This window comes from Seriola lalandi, unplaced genomic scaffold, assembly GCF_002814215.2.
Source record: "Seriola lalandi dorsalis isolate HSWRI2012SDOR001 ecotype SW California unplaced genomic scaffold, Sedor1 jcf7180002054410, whole genome shotgun sequence".
In the NCBI taxonomy this organism is placed as follows: Eukaryota; Metazoa; Chordata; class Actinopteri; order Carangiformes; family Carangidae; genus Seriola; species Seriola lalandi.
The window spans coordinates 148,093-165,592 of NW_019524963.1; the positions used below are offsets into that span (position 1 = coordinate 148,093).

At 40.3% G+C, this 17,500-nt stretch overlaps 1 protein-coding gene across 1 annotated transcript in view; it reads right to left on the reverse strand.

The window, feature by feature from the left end:
- Positions 1-5,695: 5,695 nt before the first annotated feature.
- The window catches only part of ano2b (anoctamin 2b), a 68,628-nt gene continuing 56,823 nt past the window's right edge, over positions 5,696-17,500 (reverse strand). Inside the window, exons 23-24 of the mRNA XM_023409953.2 lie at positions 13,004-13,109; positions 5,696-11,265 (exon numbers count right to left, since the gene is read on the reverse strand). Coding sequence (XP_023265721.1) covers positions 10,882-11,265; positions 13,004-13,109 — 490 coding nt within the window. The 3' untranslated portion in view covers positions 5,696-10,881. The remainder of the gene's footprint in view (positions 11,266-13,003; positions 13,110-17,500) is intronic.

Consider the following 17,500-nt stretch of genomic DNA (forward strand, 5'->3'; position numbering starts at 1 on the left):
AAAAAAAAAAAAAAACTAAAACAAACAAAAAAAAAAGTCGATCACAATCTCTCCTTTACAGAGTTACAGCATTGAATAATAGCCAGAGGTGTTTTTGCAGAACATTATGATGTCACAGTGAAGTTGACCTTTGACCTTTTCATCATTTCATCATTACAGACATCTGAGTTAAACTGTGTCATCATTTTTGTATGAATTTGTGAGTTATGGCCAAAAACCTGTTTTGTGGGGCCACAGTGACCTTGACCTTTTGACCTTTGACCGCCAAATTGTAATCAGTTCATCCTTGAGTCGAAATTAATGTTTCTGCCAATTGTCAAGAAATTCCCTCTAGGCATTACAGAGATATCACGTTGACGAGAACGGGACACACAGACAACCTGACTGTCGCCGGCCAAGAGAAATTAAAGAAATATTTAAAAAGCAAGAGGAAGCGTCTAACTGGACTAAATAAATAATAATAATAAGTAATATAATCTGTTAAATGTATAATTATTATTGTGAAAAACTGTAAACTGTTCTCATTCATCATGAGGTGGTTGAATCAGCAGCTACATGTTTTTCATTAACCTCTCGTTAACGCCGAGGTTTTCACTTTGCCTGATTGGAGCTCCTCTCTGTGGGTGTGTACAGACCATTTGATTGACATCTCCCTCACTCCCCTGTTAGCTCTGCTGCCCGTCTTGAGGCAGGACTGTGGTGTCTGGATATTTAGAAACACATACGTCAGTGTTCAGGGCCTTTCATTAGCGTCGAGCCCACAGTGTGGGGATGAATTACTGTTTGGTTATAAAGTCAGTCTAACGTTACCGTTGCCTTGACTCCTTGTAATGTTCATACTCACACTCACACTGTGGGAACTGCTTTTACTGCAGCACTCAGGTTATTATTATTATAACTGACATGTCTAATGACCAGTTTTCACACGAGTAATCTTCTATGAATAAAAGTTATAAGCATCTTTTAATGGATTAGGTATAAAATTGACTTTTTTTTTGTGACATATGTAATAACGGGCTGTGGGATACTTAAATGTCAGTGAACCTTCCTGAAAGAATAGAATAAGTAGAAAGAGGAAAGTAGATGAAGTCTGGAGACAAATCAAGGCAGGCCAGGAATTAGCCACAGGCAGGAAACACACACACACACACACACACACACACACACACACACACACACAAGTGATAGAAATGACGCAATGTGAAACAGCTCTATCTGCAGTTTATCTGCTTCAGCTGCAGGCAGCCACAGAAAAAAAGGAACTTAAGAAAATAATGAACGATAAAAGTTTTAAATTATTTTTTGAAAAGTTCTGTCTTTTTTACATGTTAAAATAGTTTCTATAATTCAGAATATATGTTGGAGAAAAACACTAGTCAACTAAGAGTTCACATGATCTACGATCGTTTCAGTTTTTTGCTGACCATCATTTTTATCCATTTTATTTTGAAGCAAAGCGATGCACACTGTAAATATGTTTGGCTCAGGGCTGATTCAGTTTCATACAGAAGAAAATGACACACCCACCACATACAGGATAACTACTGACTAATTTATGATGATGCATTATATATCATTACAAGGGGGAAACATGTATAAGTGTGTATGTGCTGTTATACTTTTAACTTTCAGAGGTATATATATATATATATACACATATATATGAAGAAGAAACTGAAGAAGAGACATAAACATATAGGCATACACCACAAGTTTTTTCCCTCTCCGTTTCTAAATCTGGGTACAAATCAGGATAATATTCACAATGAATTTTATGTATAATTCCTGCTCTCTGCAGAGCAAGCGGGGCGATGACGGCAACTTCTGTTCTTTCGTTATTTGAGGACTCAGAAGCATGAATCAGTGGCTAAAGGTCCGAAGTGATCTTATGTGCATGCATAAACATTTACACAAGTCAGCAATGATCTCAGGCCACAGCCCTGGTGCATAACTGAAACATCCCATGGACTGACAGTAATCGAGGCTTGGGTGTCTGACATCATCTGTGAGGTGACTGGTGAGTCAGCTGTTAGACAGCTCCACAGGATTCACTATTTTCCTTCTGTTTACTCACAAACCTTCTCCCTCCGTTTCCCCGTAGAGCTCGTCACGGCCACACCAGCAGATAAAAACTGCATCATACAAAACAAACAAAAAAAAAGATACATAAATGCATCCAAACCTCTGAAAAGCCAGATACTTGAGCTCTACAACACAACCCTAGTTCACAGATCACAAACACTATAAGAGGTCGTTAACTGAGAAGTCCTGATTCTCAGCCGGCGGAGATAAACTTTTAAGGATTAAAAAAAAAAACAAATGCTTCCCTCTTGCTCCTGAGAGACTCAACAGCTGGGCTCAATCACCTCTACACCCATTAAACATAGAGATGAAATGTGCTGTTGCTTTTCATTGAAATGTCTTGCAACAAGACCAGTTATATTATTAATTATATTATTTATTTATTTATTTATTTAGGTGCACGTCTCCAGGATATGAACTAAACAGGGTGGCACCCACGCCCTGTGTTGGACCCTCCCCACAGAGCCTGAGAAAAAGATTGGCCTGAAGCCACATGACCAGAGGCCCATAACCCATCTTTGAAGATCCTCTTTGTTCACATATGTTTGGCTGTTTTAACATATTTTTTCTGTCTCGTATTTATCCTATTTAAATGTTACTTGTGATGTGTTGTGTGATGACCCTGATGAACTTCTTCTGTTTACTGCGAGTGATGCTGGAGTTTTGACCTATTTGGACTTTTTTCCTCTCTAACATGCACCTTGACAGTGGGTGAAGCTGCGCCAGAAACCTGACTTTGTTTCCACTCCAACTTTTGCCCTCACGTTATTAGGTTTGGATGGGAAAAAAATGTTTAAAAAAAAAAACAACCTTTCTAAAATCTCAAAAACAAAACCCCAAATTTAGAAACTCAGAAGGTCATTTGCAGCGCTGCTCTCTCCTCCCTCTCTCCTCCCTCTCTCCTCCCTCTCTCCTCCCTCTGTCCCCTTACTGGCCCTCCTCTCTATTTTCATGTGCTACTTTTTTTACTCTTCCATCCATCACTCCAACCTTTCTTCACCCTCTCAAAGCTTTTGTCCACATGTCACTAAAATATTATTCCGTGGCCTCCGTCCCTCTGCTCAGACTGTTTTACCATCTGTTTCTACTTGTAGCTTCACACTATTTATTCACTTTTGCTATACATTAGCCTATTTTTTTTTCTGTCTGCACGTGAAAAGAGAATCCAGCAGGTTTGTGTGTTTCACGCTAAGCCCTCTAGAAACCCAAATGTTTACGCACCTCTGCTCCCTGAGAGCGGGGGGTTCCTCGAATGACCAGACTACAGGCTTTAACTGACAAGCCCTCGACCTACATTATGATCCCTGGAAGCACATCTATACTCAGCAGCTGAGACTGATGAAAATAAAAAGGTTAAAATCCTCAGCACATCTGGTTTTTCTGGGAGAGCGGGTACCTGAACACATGGTTCAGGTAACTGGGTTCAGTTGTTCTCAATAAACAATCAGCGCTGAGCTCAAAGGCTCCAGAAAACAAGACCCGGTCCACCACAGCGACTGGCGGAGCCGGTCGCTCGTCCCCACTTAAATGTCAGGAATGTGAATTCCATACAGTCATGAATGCATCCTCCACCACCCACTGCTGAACAGCTGGTGTTGATCATGATCTGAATGCTACCATCGTGTAAGCGGCTTGTCAGTGGGCACAGTTGCGGCCGATTCCATACGTTTGCATCTGTGCAGCGAGTGTCAGTGACACAGTTACTGTAGTGTGAAGAGGAACATGTGCTGCTGTCCTTACTTACCGACCAAGCATGAACAATCTACATTCATGTAACATTGTGGATTAGAGTTGCCAGCCGCCCCGTATAAATGAAAATAAAATGCTCGATTTGTCCTCTGTGTTTGTACAAGTCATTTGATTTACGCTGTGAAGAATATAATGTCAAGTAAAGAAAAAAACAAACAGTTATAGCCTACAAGTGGATCAGAGTAGTTTATCATTGAGCAGTAGACGGACAAGCTGTGTGCTTTGAGAAAATACACCCACTGTTTCCTGCTACAGCTGAAGATGGTAGTATAGCACCCTGATAGCTCACTCGGTACAGCACATGCCATAAAAGGCTTAGTCTTTACATTGCCTATCATTTAATTAATTGTACATTGCCAACTCTAGCCTATATTATGGTCTATGTTAGCTTATATTACACAATAGCGAATAGAGGCAGCGAGGCAATAATGAGGAAATTGATCACGCTAATATTCCATGTATTCACTGTGAATAGTTTAGAGAGGCAGCAGGAACAACAGCACAGCAGCTGAGCGTTGAACTGCTGTGCACGGGGACCAGCAGAAAAAACGCGTCTTTTAAAAGACGACCACCAAAACAATCCAATATCCGTTTAAATGTCGCTTTATGTAGAATATTTCCAGTGCTTTATCTTCCCAGTCAAAATAAAGTGAAGTTTAGCTCTTTTTTTTCACAAGTTGGTCATCAAGGATACGTTTGCAAAAGCAAGAGGTTGCTAGATTCATACACACACACACACACACACACACACACACACACACACACTGTAGTGTCTAGTGTCTAACCCCCACTGTGTGTGGCAACCACAGCTCATTTTTCTGCAGTGAGGTTTATCTCAGTGTTACTGTGTTTGAATGCCAGCTCGGCTACAAACCATAAAAAGGAAAACTCCCTGATGTTCCATCACCACACACACACATGCACACACACACACACACACACGCACACGCACACGCACACGCACACGCACACGCAAAAGCACAAATCAACATGTGCATGAATAGGTGTAGATCAATGATTTCCAACCAGCATAGAATTTATGATTTCACTGAAAACACACACACACACACACACACACACACACACACACACACACACACACACACACACACACACACACACATATATATTGAGCCAGCTGCAACACCTAAACACAGCATGTTGCATTCTAGTCAGCGTGCAAGCAGAGATCAATTAGCTGTGTGTAATGAATCTTGTGCTGCTAACACCATGAGATGCCCTGCAAGCTGTGTATTATTTACAAGCCCCTGCTCACATTTAGATTGAAAACTTGAACCCCAGCAGGCCCTCTGTCATTTCCTACCCACTGCTTCTGGCTTAAACACTGTCAGATATCTATTTTCTTTTTCCTCACAGTTTAAAACATGAAAAGATAACATATTATCCACTGGGTGCCTCTTGTAAAAAAGTACTGAAAATGATTCAAATGGACACAAACAGTTACAGATCAAACAAACAGTCAGAATTCAGAGCTGCTCATCAGCAAATATTCACTACAAACCTGAAGTCAGCGATGAATGAAGGGCTCTGCTGTAATCCATGAAAAACATGAAGGTTTGATTATATTTACATGTGTTTATACAAATGTTTGTATCTTCAAAACAGCAAAGAGGAAACTCCAGGATTTGAATCCACAGACAGGAAGTGATGACAGTGTTGCCTTCAGGGACACTAAGGAAAACTCCATGAGCTCTTGCATGGCCACTGAAACTCTGAAAACTCTAAAATGGGCGAGGTGGTTATTTGTAACCTGTTTCGGGTTATAATACTTGACACAAGTTGCGCTCTCAACACTTTGTCACCTTAAAAGAAAAGAAATAAAAACAAACACACACACAGCTGTAAAGTGTACAACATGACATACACTCATTTACTAAGAGATGATGGATTTTCACAGTACATCATATGACACAAAAGAATGTCCAGAGTTTTACATATTGCTTTTGCTATAGCTTCTACCTACATGTGTCCACTTTTTTCAAACTCAGGAAGTCACTTTATTTCCATTGAAAATACATGCTGTTTTTTCAGCAACTCACTTCACTCATTAAGTTTCTTATCCATATTTTCCATCAGGGTAAAACCAGCAGTTTGCCTCCGTCTTGAACCTTCACCTGTGGCACGACTCCGTTCATGGTTTTAGTTTGGATACAGAAAACTAACTAAACATTGCTGCTGTCCCACTATTTGTTATAATCAATGAAAGAGGAAAATGTGATTCTACAATTAAAAAACAGAAAAAAGGAAGGAATACTGCACAATACTGATAACCTGTTTAAAGCTGCAAAAATGCCAGTGAGAGGTAGTTGTTTAAAAGAAATGGATGAATTCACCTGCTGTTTGGGGGAAAAGCTGTGAGTTTGTTCATCGCTTCATATGAGAGAGGTTTAACTCAAACCAACAGTGAGCAGACCAGAACATTATCACATATGTAGGAATGATAAACCAATAGTTATAAACCAGCTTAAAACTGTGTGTGGGTGGTCAGAGGCTCAAACGAGAGATGAGATGTTTCGGGGTCTGTTTTAACAATCCAAAGCGCACGGTCTGAAGCGTGTGGCGCAAAGTGCATTTAGGGCTTGTCCACGTCACTTTTACTATTTTAACTGTGGGAAAAAAACGGTCGCTGCTGCCAGGTGTGTGGTTCAAAAGGGTTTTACTTAGTCTCTTAATCAATCATGGGAGTGTTTTGGGCGTAACAGCCAATAAACCAATCACAGTGCCATCTCCCATTCCCTTTAAAAGTAAGGCGCGCTTGCACCTTGGCGCATTGATATTACAATGGTGCAGTGTCTCAAACACAGTTGGATTCTAATCGTGACAGGTTGATCACATGTTGTGACCAACCAGTGGGTCCAGTCCTGCCATGAACGCAGCAGCTCTGTGCACACTGAAGGGCAGGGAAGGGCTGAGTGAATCAACGGGCTCTGCACAGCTCTACAGTGAAGTGAAGTAACGGCACAAATCACACATCTTTTATGATATATGATGAGAGGTGTGTATAAATCTTCGGTTCGTGATGAAACTGTGGTGACAAATGTAGGTGATGGATGGGAAATACTGCGGAGGATGCACCAGGTAGTAAGAAAGAACGATTCTCTGCAGAGCCTCATGCCTCATGTACAGGCATGTCACAAAGAATGTTCTTCTTAAGACACTTAAGACCAGGTTGGGTGGTCAATCGTGCCAATGCCACACCACACCTCCTTTTAAGACCAACGACCCATGGGTGCTCAGATGGGTTATTTTTCAAACAACGTGGGCACCGGGAGGGGAAATAAGACCTGTGTTGGTCTGAAACTTGCAAGGACACTTTCGAGCACTACGTGGCAGAGTTGCCTTCAGAAACAGAGCTCTGATGTACCAATGTCGTGACTGCTTGCACATTTGGTGCAGCGTAACATGAGCATCTAAATGTTGTGTTTGTGGACTCACTTTTTCTCTTGCTTTTATTTCTGTTTTATGAGTTTTCTTCAGTTACAATGGGACTGACAGAATAATTTTACAAAAATACATTTTAGTAGATATTACATTTTTAACAGACCCCTTACTTTTGTATTTCTTCTGTAGTGGGACAACCAGTTGGAAAGCTGAAAGGGCGGGGGGAAAGACAATGGAAGATTTTGTCATCACTCATCTCTTAACTAGCTACTGTCTTCGCATGTGTGACGTACCGGTTACCAACCAAGCCCTGACACAGTTTTCCCTTCCTCATCTCTTGCCAAACAATATGGGATCTACAAGTAGAGGGGCCTACAAGAGGAAACAGGTACCTGAGAAAATTATCAATAAACATTTCATTGTCTGTACATGTAGGTTTATCTGAATATATTGAGGTTAACTGGTCGCAGTGCCACGTTCTAGCAAGCACAGAAACCTGCTTCAGCCTCGTGAGTTTACTTTCGGAGTATTTTTCTTTTGGCCAGGCAATCTCTCTAGGACCACCTTGTCAAAAAGGGCCAAAAAATGAATAAATAAATTTAAAAAAGAACAAACCAATGAGATAAAAGCAAACAGATAACACAACATGTAAAAATCATTTCATGATCTATCAACAATCATGTATTAGGTAAAGTATGGGTAAGGTAAAGATGAACATTTCTCTTATGACAGAAACCAGGAAACTCAACTATCACAATGTCCTTCCATGTGAATACATTTAAGTTAACAGTCTGTCACAGAGTCTCAACTGAGCAGACAAATGTTGTGTTGTACAGGAAACACAAGAGCAGTCACAGGGCCTCTGAAACAGCACTGAAGGTTTACAGCATGTCGGCAAGTTAACGTCAACAAGAACTGGATGTGGTGTTCCAAGATGGCGCCCATTCATCTCTGAGTTTGCATACCTCAGCCAAAAAGACATATTGGCAGCAGAACTGACTCTTCCACACCATGACCAGATCGTTTCACACGTCCATCATTACAGTTGAACCGAAATTATAATTCATTTTTGCTAAGAAATGAGCATAGAGTTATCCTTGGTGTTTGTTTTGACTTGAATACTTTTGCTCAAAAATGTAATTACCAACAAAATTTGAGTTTTATTAATTTTTCTGCCAAGATTTGAGTTGTTCCAATACTGATACTAGTGAGAGAAATGCCTACGAAATTGCCAACAATGCGGTATCAAGTATTGGCAAGTGCGTGAGTCTATGTAATTTATTAGTAACCTTTTTCACACCCAGATAAAATGTCAGTTTTCCCCTCAATCAATTCTTCTTCGCCACTCTAAAACAGTAGCTTACACAGGAAGTCCCACCAGTAAAAAGGCAATGTGCACAGTATGGATGGCTTTAATAAGGAGGGGCTGTGATAGTGTTAGCACAACTAGTGCAGGGAGTGTTATTTATTTCAGTATAACATTTTTTTATGATGACGATCAGATTAGATGATGAAAGAAAGATTCTATCATTTATGTATCTGTTCATGTTTTACAAAGAGTTTAACCTGGACATGCCACAATGACTGCAATTATCGACTTGCCATGAGCGGGTGTTGGTGATTGTCGCTTGAAAAGAGCTTCAGCCATCATTGCGTTTATGAGAGGTTATAATATGCCCTTTTTCTTTAGTGCAGATTTGAGGCTACAGTGAGTTGCTATCGGAAAGTGATGAGACGGGCCGGGGCTAGCTCGTTGGCGTGCTAACTTCAGTAGAATAAAAGAGATGATAGAGACAAGAGTTATTATTGGTGTTAATTTCCACCATTGGAGACAGCTGTTGGTGAGTAAAGGAATTCATTTTGATGCTGGATTTGCAATGTTTCTTCTCGACTGGTAAGTAAACAGATATTAATGCTAACACTGGCTATGTAGCAATAGCAAACTTAACAAATACCTCGTTCAATTATTGTCTACATTTTGTATCATCACTGTCAGCTGTTGAGTTGGGCAAAAGTAATTTTGCATCTATAAAATGTGGAGCATTTTATTGTGAGACTGTTTGCAGAGGAGTGTATATGTCTTCGACACTTCTGTTTTTGTGATCAGAGTTCGGACACTGAAATAAAATGCCATACGGGCGCACCTTTTAGAAAATAGTGAGTGATTTCATACCCACCATTGTAGGCTATTAATGTTTGCGGACAACAGGGCTATGACTGTGACTATGACCAATACGTACTATATCACAGAAGTTGACAACATGTCTCCTAGTCCAGTCTCCCAAATGTCATAGCTTATATTTCCATACTGAAAACGCGAGAAAAATTCAAATTTCAGTTTGACTTTAACATGCAAAAACTAATTTAAGTAGTATGCTAACAAGTTACTACAGTATACAGCAATAGTTAGACCAAATAGTATGTTAGCTAGCTAATAAGCTGAATGATCTAAACATAAAATCAATCAGATGTATCAGTGTTAAAATGACTGGTTCAGTCACACAGCCCAATTACAAAATGTTTACAGTTTATGTATCTAAACAAATCTCCAATATGGCTGCCAGAAGATGACACCATTAACTTTTTTTATGCAAGCTCTTCTATCTTGGTGGTAGATTTAGTGAAGTATTTGTTCCCTTGATAATAAAAACAGATCATTTGTACCTCGCTCACATTCACAGTTTGCAAAAGAGTCGACTTTCTCTTTGCATTCAAAGCTCATTAAGTGTAGTCATTAGATCGTTCTACAGACAGCTGAATAAATGCATATGGCTGACAAGAAAAATGCTTCACAGTTCATCTGATTCTAAAACTATAACTTGGAGTGGAATCTGCGTGGCATTCAACAATGTGCCACATTGGGATGTGCAACCATCCATCAATACGTGGGGTGGGTTGTAGAGAAACAATGAGCAGCAGCTGTGTGTAGACCGACAATTCAATTTTAGTAAAGTGTGAAAATGATTCAAAGTGATTCCTGAATTCTATGAAGAATAAGCTTGAACACAGTAAATGCTGTAAAAAAGAAGAAAGATTCGCTCTTCTATGAGGCTGATGTGCTTTGAGCATTGAAAGGTGTGGAAAATGTGTAACATTGGAGCTGCTACAAATTCTGTTAAAAACAAAAAACATAAAAAGCATAAGCACATAAGCAGGAAACTTCTGACAGTCTCCAGCACTAGTAGTGAACCACAATGTCCATCAATCCATTTAAGTGTTCATTAGTGAATCTGTTTATTAGTCCATAGTTGTCTTTATCTCCAGTCTTCCAGGTTCTTGTAATATTCGTTTGTTCAGCCTAATACAGTAATTATTGCTTGTCTACGCTATGAAGCTAGTGTGCCTCGCTAAATAATTTATTTTTACCAAAAAGTAAAAATTATAACACTTTATCAGGTGAACAGTCAGTGCGAATAGGAACAACATACACACCCATTCAACCAATGTAACATTGCACATTCAATCACACTGAGACCAATGAATCAGATGTCATGTTCGAAATTAGGCTGTGATGTTTTCAATCACAGCTGTACTGTGTCACACACACCAGGATACAAGAGACACAGACAAAGAATATATGGACTGAATCACCCGAGCAACACAGTCCTGAGGCCCAGCTGAGGCACCCATACACACGTGTGTGTGATGTCACACTGCCGTGTGTCTTGAATTTTCATTTTCATTCCTAGGTAACGGGGTATTCTTCCTGGTGAACTGGCTGAAGCTGGCGGCCCTACATCTCACCCTCGGCCCTCCTCCTCCATCTTCAGTCGAGGCCTGTGTGGGGCCTGGGGGTAGAGTACTGTAGCGGCCTGGAAGGGGGATGCCCTGTCCTGGATGGGGCACTTGGCTGCCTGGCTGGGGGGTGGTGTCCTTGGCGAAGAGGCTCTGGATGAGCTGGAATTTTTCCTTCTCTTCCCTTAAGAAGACGTCAACCAGAAGCTTCTTTTCCCGTTTGAGCTGCTCCATGATGGTTTTGGGGACATCAGGGATCACCCAGGCAACCACAAGGCTGAGGAACATCACCAGGTTCTGGAGGAGAGGGAGAATTGAGAAATAGATGAGGAAAGTGACAGGTTGTGTAATGAATCCGTGGAAGTGCCAAAGATTTAAAAGAGAATCTGTATGTGCACAGATTTTCAACACAAATATACATGAGCTGTATATGAAGCATGGTGATGGGAAATTCTGAGCTTTGATAACGTCAAAAAAAGATATTGATAATACAACATGAAATAGTTCATAGGTCCTGAAGTGTTTATATATATATATTTTGTGGTTTTAAGAACCAAAGACCATCTCAATATAGTTTTACATCTCCTCTCTCAGGCTTCTCTCTGGAGCTCTAATAACAACAGGTTGGTGAGCCAATCAGAAGAGAGGAGGCTCTGAGCTTCACCTCTGATTGGCTGACTGTTTTCTGAGTTATCAAATAAAAATATATCAGATTTCAGGTAAACACTCAGAGAAACCAAATCCTGCAAGGTTGGATGGTGGGTCCAGGTGGGACAAGGCTCAGAGCAGTGACTGCTTTTTTGTGACATCACAAAGTTCCAGAAGTCCTGACGGCTGGTTTTAAGGCTCAGTTTCTGAAAACAGGCTGTGAGCATTTCTCTGTGGACTGTGCACTTTAATACTTTGACAGTATTAATATACAACCTAGACCTGCTTTATAATAAAAAAAAACACAGGAACATCTACCTTTATATGATATTGGATCTTTAATAGATTTCATGTCTGTCCTATTATTCTCTGTTTTGGGTATAATCATGCTCTAAGTCTTGGAACTGCAGTTCAGATAATTTTGGGGCTTTTTTGGGATGTTAATAGTCAAATGTTGTCTTGGATTCATTGAGTTGTATCATGGGCTACAAGTTGACCATAGTTTTTAACTTATATTAGTTAAATTTTTTTAGTTCCAGTTTTCATTTGATTTGATACTAAACTTGCTAAACTTCACACTCTAACTAAAGATACCCAAATGTGATGATTCTCAAGTCAGTTCTGGAGTTGGAAGGAGCATCTTTTTTCTGTTATGTCTTTGTGGATATATGGACATTTATTCACAATAGACAGCAGAGATTATGATATCAGTGGAAAGTGTAAGTCACGCTCATTCTAAAAATATTTGTGTTCAGATTTGACTGAGTTATGAGTCTGAGCAGGACTGGGCACCTGTCCATTTAAACTCACTCAGCATCTTCACCTCACGTTGCGTTGGGAATCGCACCTCACAGTTTAAAAACCTCTGATCAAGAAACTCGAGAGACGCAAAGAATCTCCTGAATCCTGTTCATGTGTTTGAAAATCAAGAAGAATGATCTATCTGCAGCAGTAATGAACGGGAACTTCTCCAACAGCTCTGCTGCTGAAGGACATTTGGTAGACACATGTAAGTGAGGCATGCAGGCAGGCAGGCAGAAATGAGCTGCTCGGTAACTGACCCTGACTATAATGAGAGAACAGCATGATCCACCTAATTAGAAATGACTGGCCCACACACACATGCACACACAATTACTTTATCCTTTCTTTTATTACACAAATCAGTGTCGTACAACTGTACACCATAAATAGACACATTTGAAACCAATAAATGCAAAACAGTGTTTGTGCTTGTTACTTTACTGTAGTGTAACTCATGTACTGTAAAAATCCTGAACATGTGTATGCACCTGTTAAAGACCAAAAGTGTAATTTGCTTATTATTTGCTTTATCTGCAAATTGAAATAAGCATCAGCTCATAAACAAAAAACAATGAGCTCATACCTGGAACAGTATGACGAAAGCCAGTCTTGCAGCCAGGACACACCAGTACTGTTTGGAGAACTGGTATGCATCTTGAGACCAAGGGGGTTCCCTGTAGTCTTTGTACCTAGAAGAAAACACAAATGGTAATAAAAAAGGAGAAACTCATATTCCCTTTGGTTCATTGATTCATGCCTGGTGGAAAAAATTATCTAAATGAGCTTTGCTTGGAATGAAGTAGGTACTTAGCCAGAGCAGTAACATGGTTAATCACTAAGAGGACCACCCACAGAAAAATAGTCTTTGTCAAAGGGTAATCCAAGGAAGGCCTCATGCACACTAGCCCCACAGAGATCTCGCTATATCCCTTCAGAATATCCTTCATAAATGTTGGCTTTGCTTGTTTGCACCTAGTAGCAACCTCCAGGGATGAAAAATTGAGACAACGCGGAAGTGAAAAACATGGCTGACTACAAAAGCGTGTCAATCCCCGTAGACTCCCATGTTAAAATCCTCAACTTTACAGCAGAAATAAACATGTTTACAGCCTCGTACTAAAACAGTTTTAGCGCTACAGCTAATTTCCTCCTTCATGATTTACTGTACTGGCGTGAATTTTTATGTAAATCACCTGTTTACATATTATTAAGGCTTAAAATTATGTATAATTGAGGGCGTGGCCAGTTTGAGTAACAGGTGGGTGTCATCACAGTTGGCTATCAGCAAGACGTCCAGCTGTGCCAACGATGCTAACGGAAACATATGCTTATCGCAGTTAATAAACTGACATGCACCAAACTCTTTTGGATTAGCTGAGAATTAGGAGGAGTCAGGCACTGCCAAGATGGCAGCGGCGGAGCAGCCCACTCCAAGCTTTAAAACCACTCTGCAGAGGCCCGTGGGTGACATCAATGGTTTACACTGAACCAAACAAAGGCGGAACATTGCCGCCACAGTGTGTGATTTTAGATAGCAGAGGTGTGAACAGCGTCAGCCTCTGTCCCACTGCGTTGAGTCTGCGATGTCTTTCACAGCCGGCATAAAGGCAGAACAACAACAACAATTCCCCTTGTTCAGTGTTTTTACTGTTTATACAGAATGGCGGAAATAAGCAACAACATTCTCGCCTTGAACAAGCTGTGTGAAGGGGGTTTCTGTCATGTCCAAGAAATTATGTTAAGTTACTTTTGTGTTGTCCTGTCTTTATGCTGTCTCGTGACTTCATGTTTTATTTTGAAATCTTACTTCCCTCTCGTTTCAGATAACTTGCTCCTCCCCCCCGTGTGTTTCCTGCCAGTCTGATTGCTTGCCCCTCCCTGATTGTCTCCACCTGTGTCCCCTTACCTTGTGCTTATTTAGAGTCTGTGTCTTCCTTTGTCCTGTGCTAGTTCATCTTGTTTTGATACAGAGAGCCAAGCCATTCCTCGCCTTAAGTCCAAGTCACGTCAGGTTCTTTTGAGTTCTTGTTTTGACCTTGTTCTTTCTGTCACGCAATTGTTTTCCTCTATCAAGAGCAATTTTTGTTTGTACTTTGCTTAGTAGTTTTTTGCCTCCTTTGAGACTGATTTTGAGTTGTTACTTTTGTTACCTTTTTTGGATTCCTCTCAACGAGTGTTTTTGTGTTGTTACTTTATCAATAAAAGATTGTTTATGTTGTACTTTTACGGGTCTTGAGTCGTGCATTTGGGTTCAGTCGTGACAGTTTCTGTTTGAGTGACAGGTAATTGGAGATGCAGCCCAGAGTCTTGGACTTGTCTCAGACAAAAAAAACTTTCCTCCTACGCTTTTACAGTATGTTCACCTGATTTATCATTACCTGGCTGAGATATAACATTACAACACAGCACTCAGCTTGGTATCTGCCTCAAAGTGCAATAACCTTTATTAGGATTCCTTTCCTTTGTTTTCTTTGTAGTAAACACTCTTTATTGTGCTGGCAAAACAAAAAGCAGAAAACTGCAAACACATGTTGAGCTTGCAGCCGGCATGCTCAGACTGAAGTGAGGGAAAAAAGAGGCAGCCGAGAGGAGAATGAGAAGGAAAAAATGATAAAGAACAAAAGTAAGAAGAAAGAGAGGAGAAAAAAGAGTGAAAATAACAAGGAATGAGAGAAATAATAAAAAGACAAAAGAAGATGTTTTGTTCCTAGCTGGAGATAAAACACAACCACACAAGAGTTTATTTGACTGGTCAGGTTGAGGATGTGTTCTCATCTGGTACCGCACGCACGCATGCACACACACACACACACACACACACACACACAACCAAACCCGTACACTAACACACAGCTGTGTACCTCTTTTGACCATCAGAAACGTAAGATCCAGTTTCAGTCACAGGTTTGATTGACACGTGTAAATGACAACATTTTCTTCAGTGAAACTTTACTTGTTTATTTATAAAATTGGGTCACATTTTGGTTTTACTTTATTGCCTCAAAAATAAATAAATAAATAAAAAAGTTGGCCGGCTGCTGTTTTGAACAAAGCCAGCTGACTCAAGAATGACTATTGTGTGCATAACTTGACATTAAGCGCACAGTCTGCAGGGTTTGTGCAGAGTGTGAGAGATCATAAAAATGAAAACATGGTGTAGTAATGTAATCAGACAATTCAGGCACCAGAGCTGGGGTAGTGCAACAAGAACGTATCAGAGAAAAAAGTAAACGATGTCTGGTTGAAGCTACAAGTTTAGGAGCGTCTCTGTGGCCCGTCAGTCTCAGCAGCATAACGTGTGAGGAAACCTCTGCTCTCAAAAAGGCCAAAAACAGAATAAAGAGAAGAATCATGGGAGAATCTGGAGGATCATCATGTATGGACAAACATCTGGTTTCAACAACATACAAACTCTGATGAGACAACCTCTTATTTTCAGTGATTCCTGGTACACAGCCAAGCTGTTTACTGTTGGATGCAATCACTCCTACATAACATAAAAAGGGTCTCACCCTCTATGTTCTACTTTAAGGTTTATTTATAATGTAACTATTTAGAGGCAGTCGCTCATTTGCATATGGAAGTATAAGTGAACACAGCCACATTCAGTCAAAATCAACTCTTCAGTCGAAAAGCCTCAAAACCTGCAGCACATAAGGAAATTCGTCAATGCAAAGAACAAGTGACAACAAAGTTTTATTTCCCAACTTTAATCAGAAGTGAAGTTGAACACTTCCTTCTGAACATGAACCTGATTCACTGAGTTATTGTAAATAGTGTAGATGCCTTTATCAAACGATGACTGTGTGTAACTTTTTATAAACAGCAGTCACAAACTGTAATGGCAGCATGATTAGGCAGAAACAGATGGATGATCCATCTGGGACTGAAATGTTGTTACTTCATTAAATATTGGGTGGTTTGGAGTCAGACACATGCGTTGATTTTTTCATGAATTTTCATTTCCCATCAGCTGCTTTACAGACATGATCATTACTATCAGCAAAACATGTCTCCTTCTTAAATAATTGTCTTGACTGCTTTTTTTTTTTTTTTTTACAAAACCACTCAGTTGTTTTATCTGTGACACGCTGAAACACACTGTGGTACAAGAGAAGACGAGTTATGACGTCAGTGAACTGACTCAGTAATGTCAGCTGCATAATAATATCAATCCGTACGGTTTGCTAGCATTAGCTAACATCGACCACCATTATCTACATTTACATTTATATTTTTATTTTCATTTACTCATGTGTCAGATACTTTTATCCAAAGTGACATACGAGTGAGGGACATCACTAAAGCTTCAGTGCAGTAGGAACCTTGGTGTAGGTATGACATCTATTCAACAAGTGAAGGAGATCAGGTAAAGAAGTGCACAGTAAGAGCTAGTCAGACATGTTAGTGTGTTGGAGGTGTTGGAGAGGAGGTGATCTCAGAAGAGATGAGGCTTCAAGAGAGTCTTGAAGATAGAGAGGGAAGCTCCTGCTCTGAAAGCATTCAGTAGCTTGTTCCACCATCAGTGGAGGTCAATGAGTAGCAGAGTGACATGTGCCCTTTTAGGCTGATCAAGGCCCAACAGGCTGCTGCCTTCTGGACCATCTGTAAGGGGTTCACTGTGTATGAAGGGAGGCCTGTCAGAAGAGCATTGCAGTAGTTGAAGAGAGAGATAACTATGACCTGCACTAAGAGCTGGGTGGTGTAGTGAGTCGGGTAAGGCCTGATTTTTCTGATGTTGCATAGAGCAAAGCAGCACAACTGCAAGAAGGATGCAACATGATCAGAGAAGAGAGCTGGTGATCAAACATGACACCCAGGTTTCTTGTCACCTTAGTTGGGGTAAGAGATGAAGAGGTGATTTTGATATTGATATTGTGATGGAGACATTGAAGAGTTTAGTCTTAGAGAGGTGGATATCTACCAGTCGTATCAGGCTGTAGCAGCAAAAAACGTCTTTTTCATACTTATTGAAGAGAGGATTGTACAGACTCAGCTGTTGTGTGGTCTGCAGACTCTCCTGGCGTTATGTTACAGTACTGCCTTTTCCTGTGGGACGTAAAGAAACATATAGCACTCC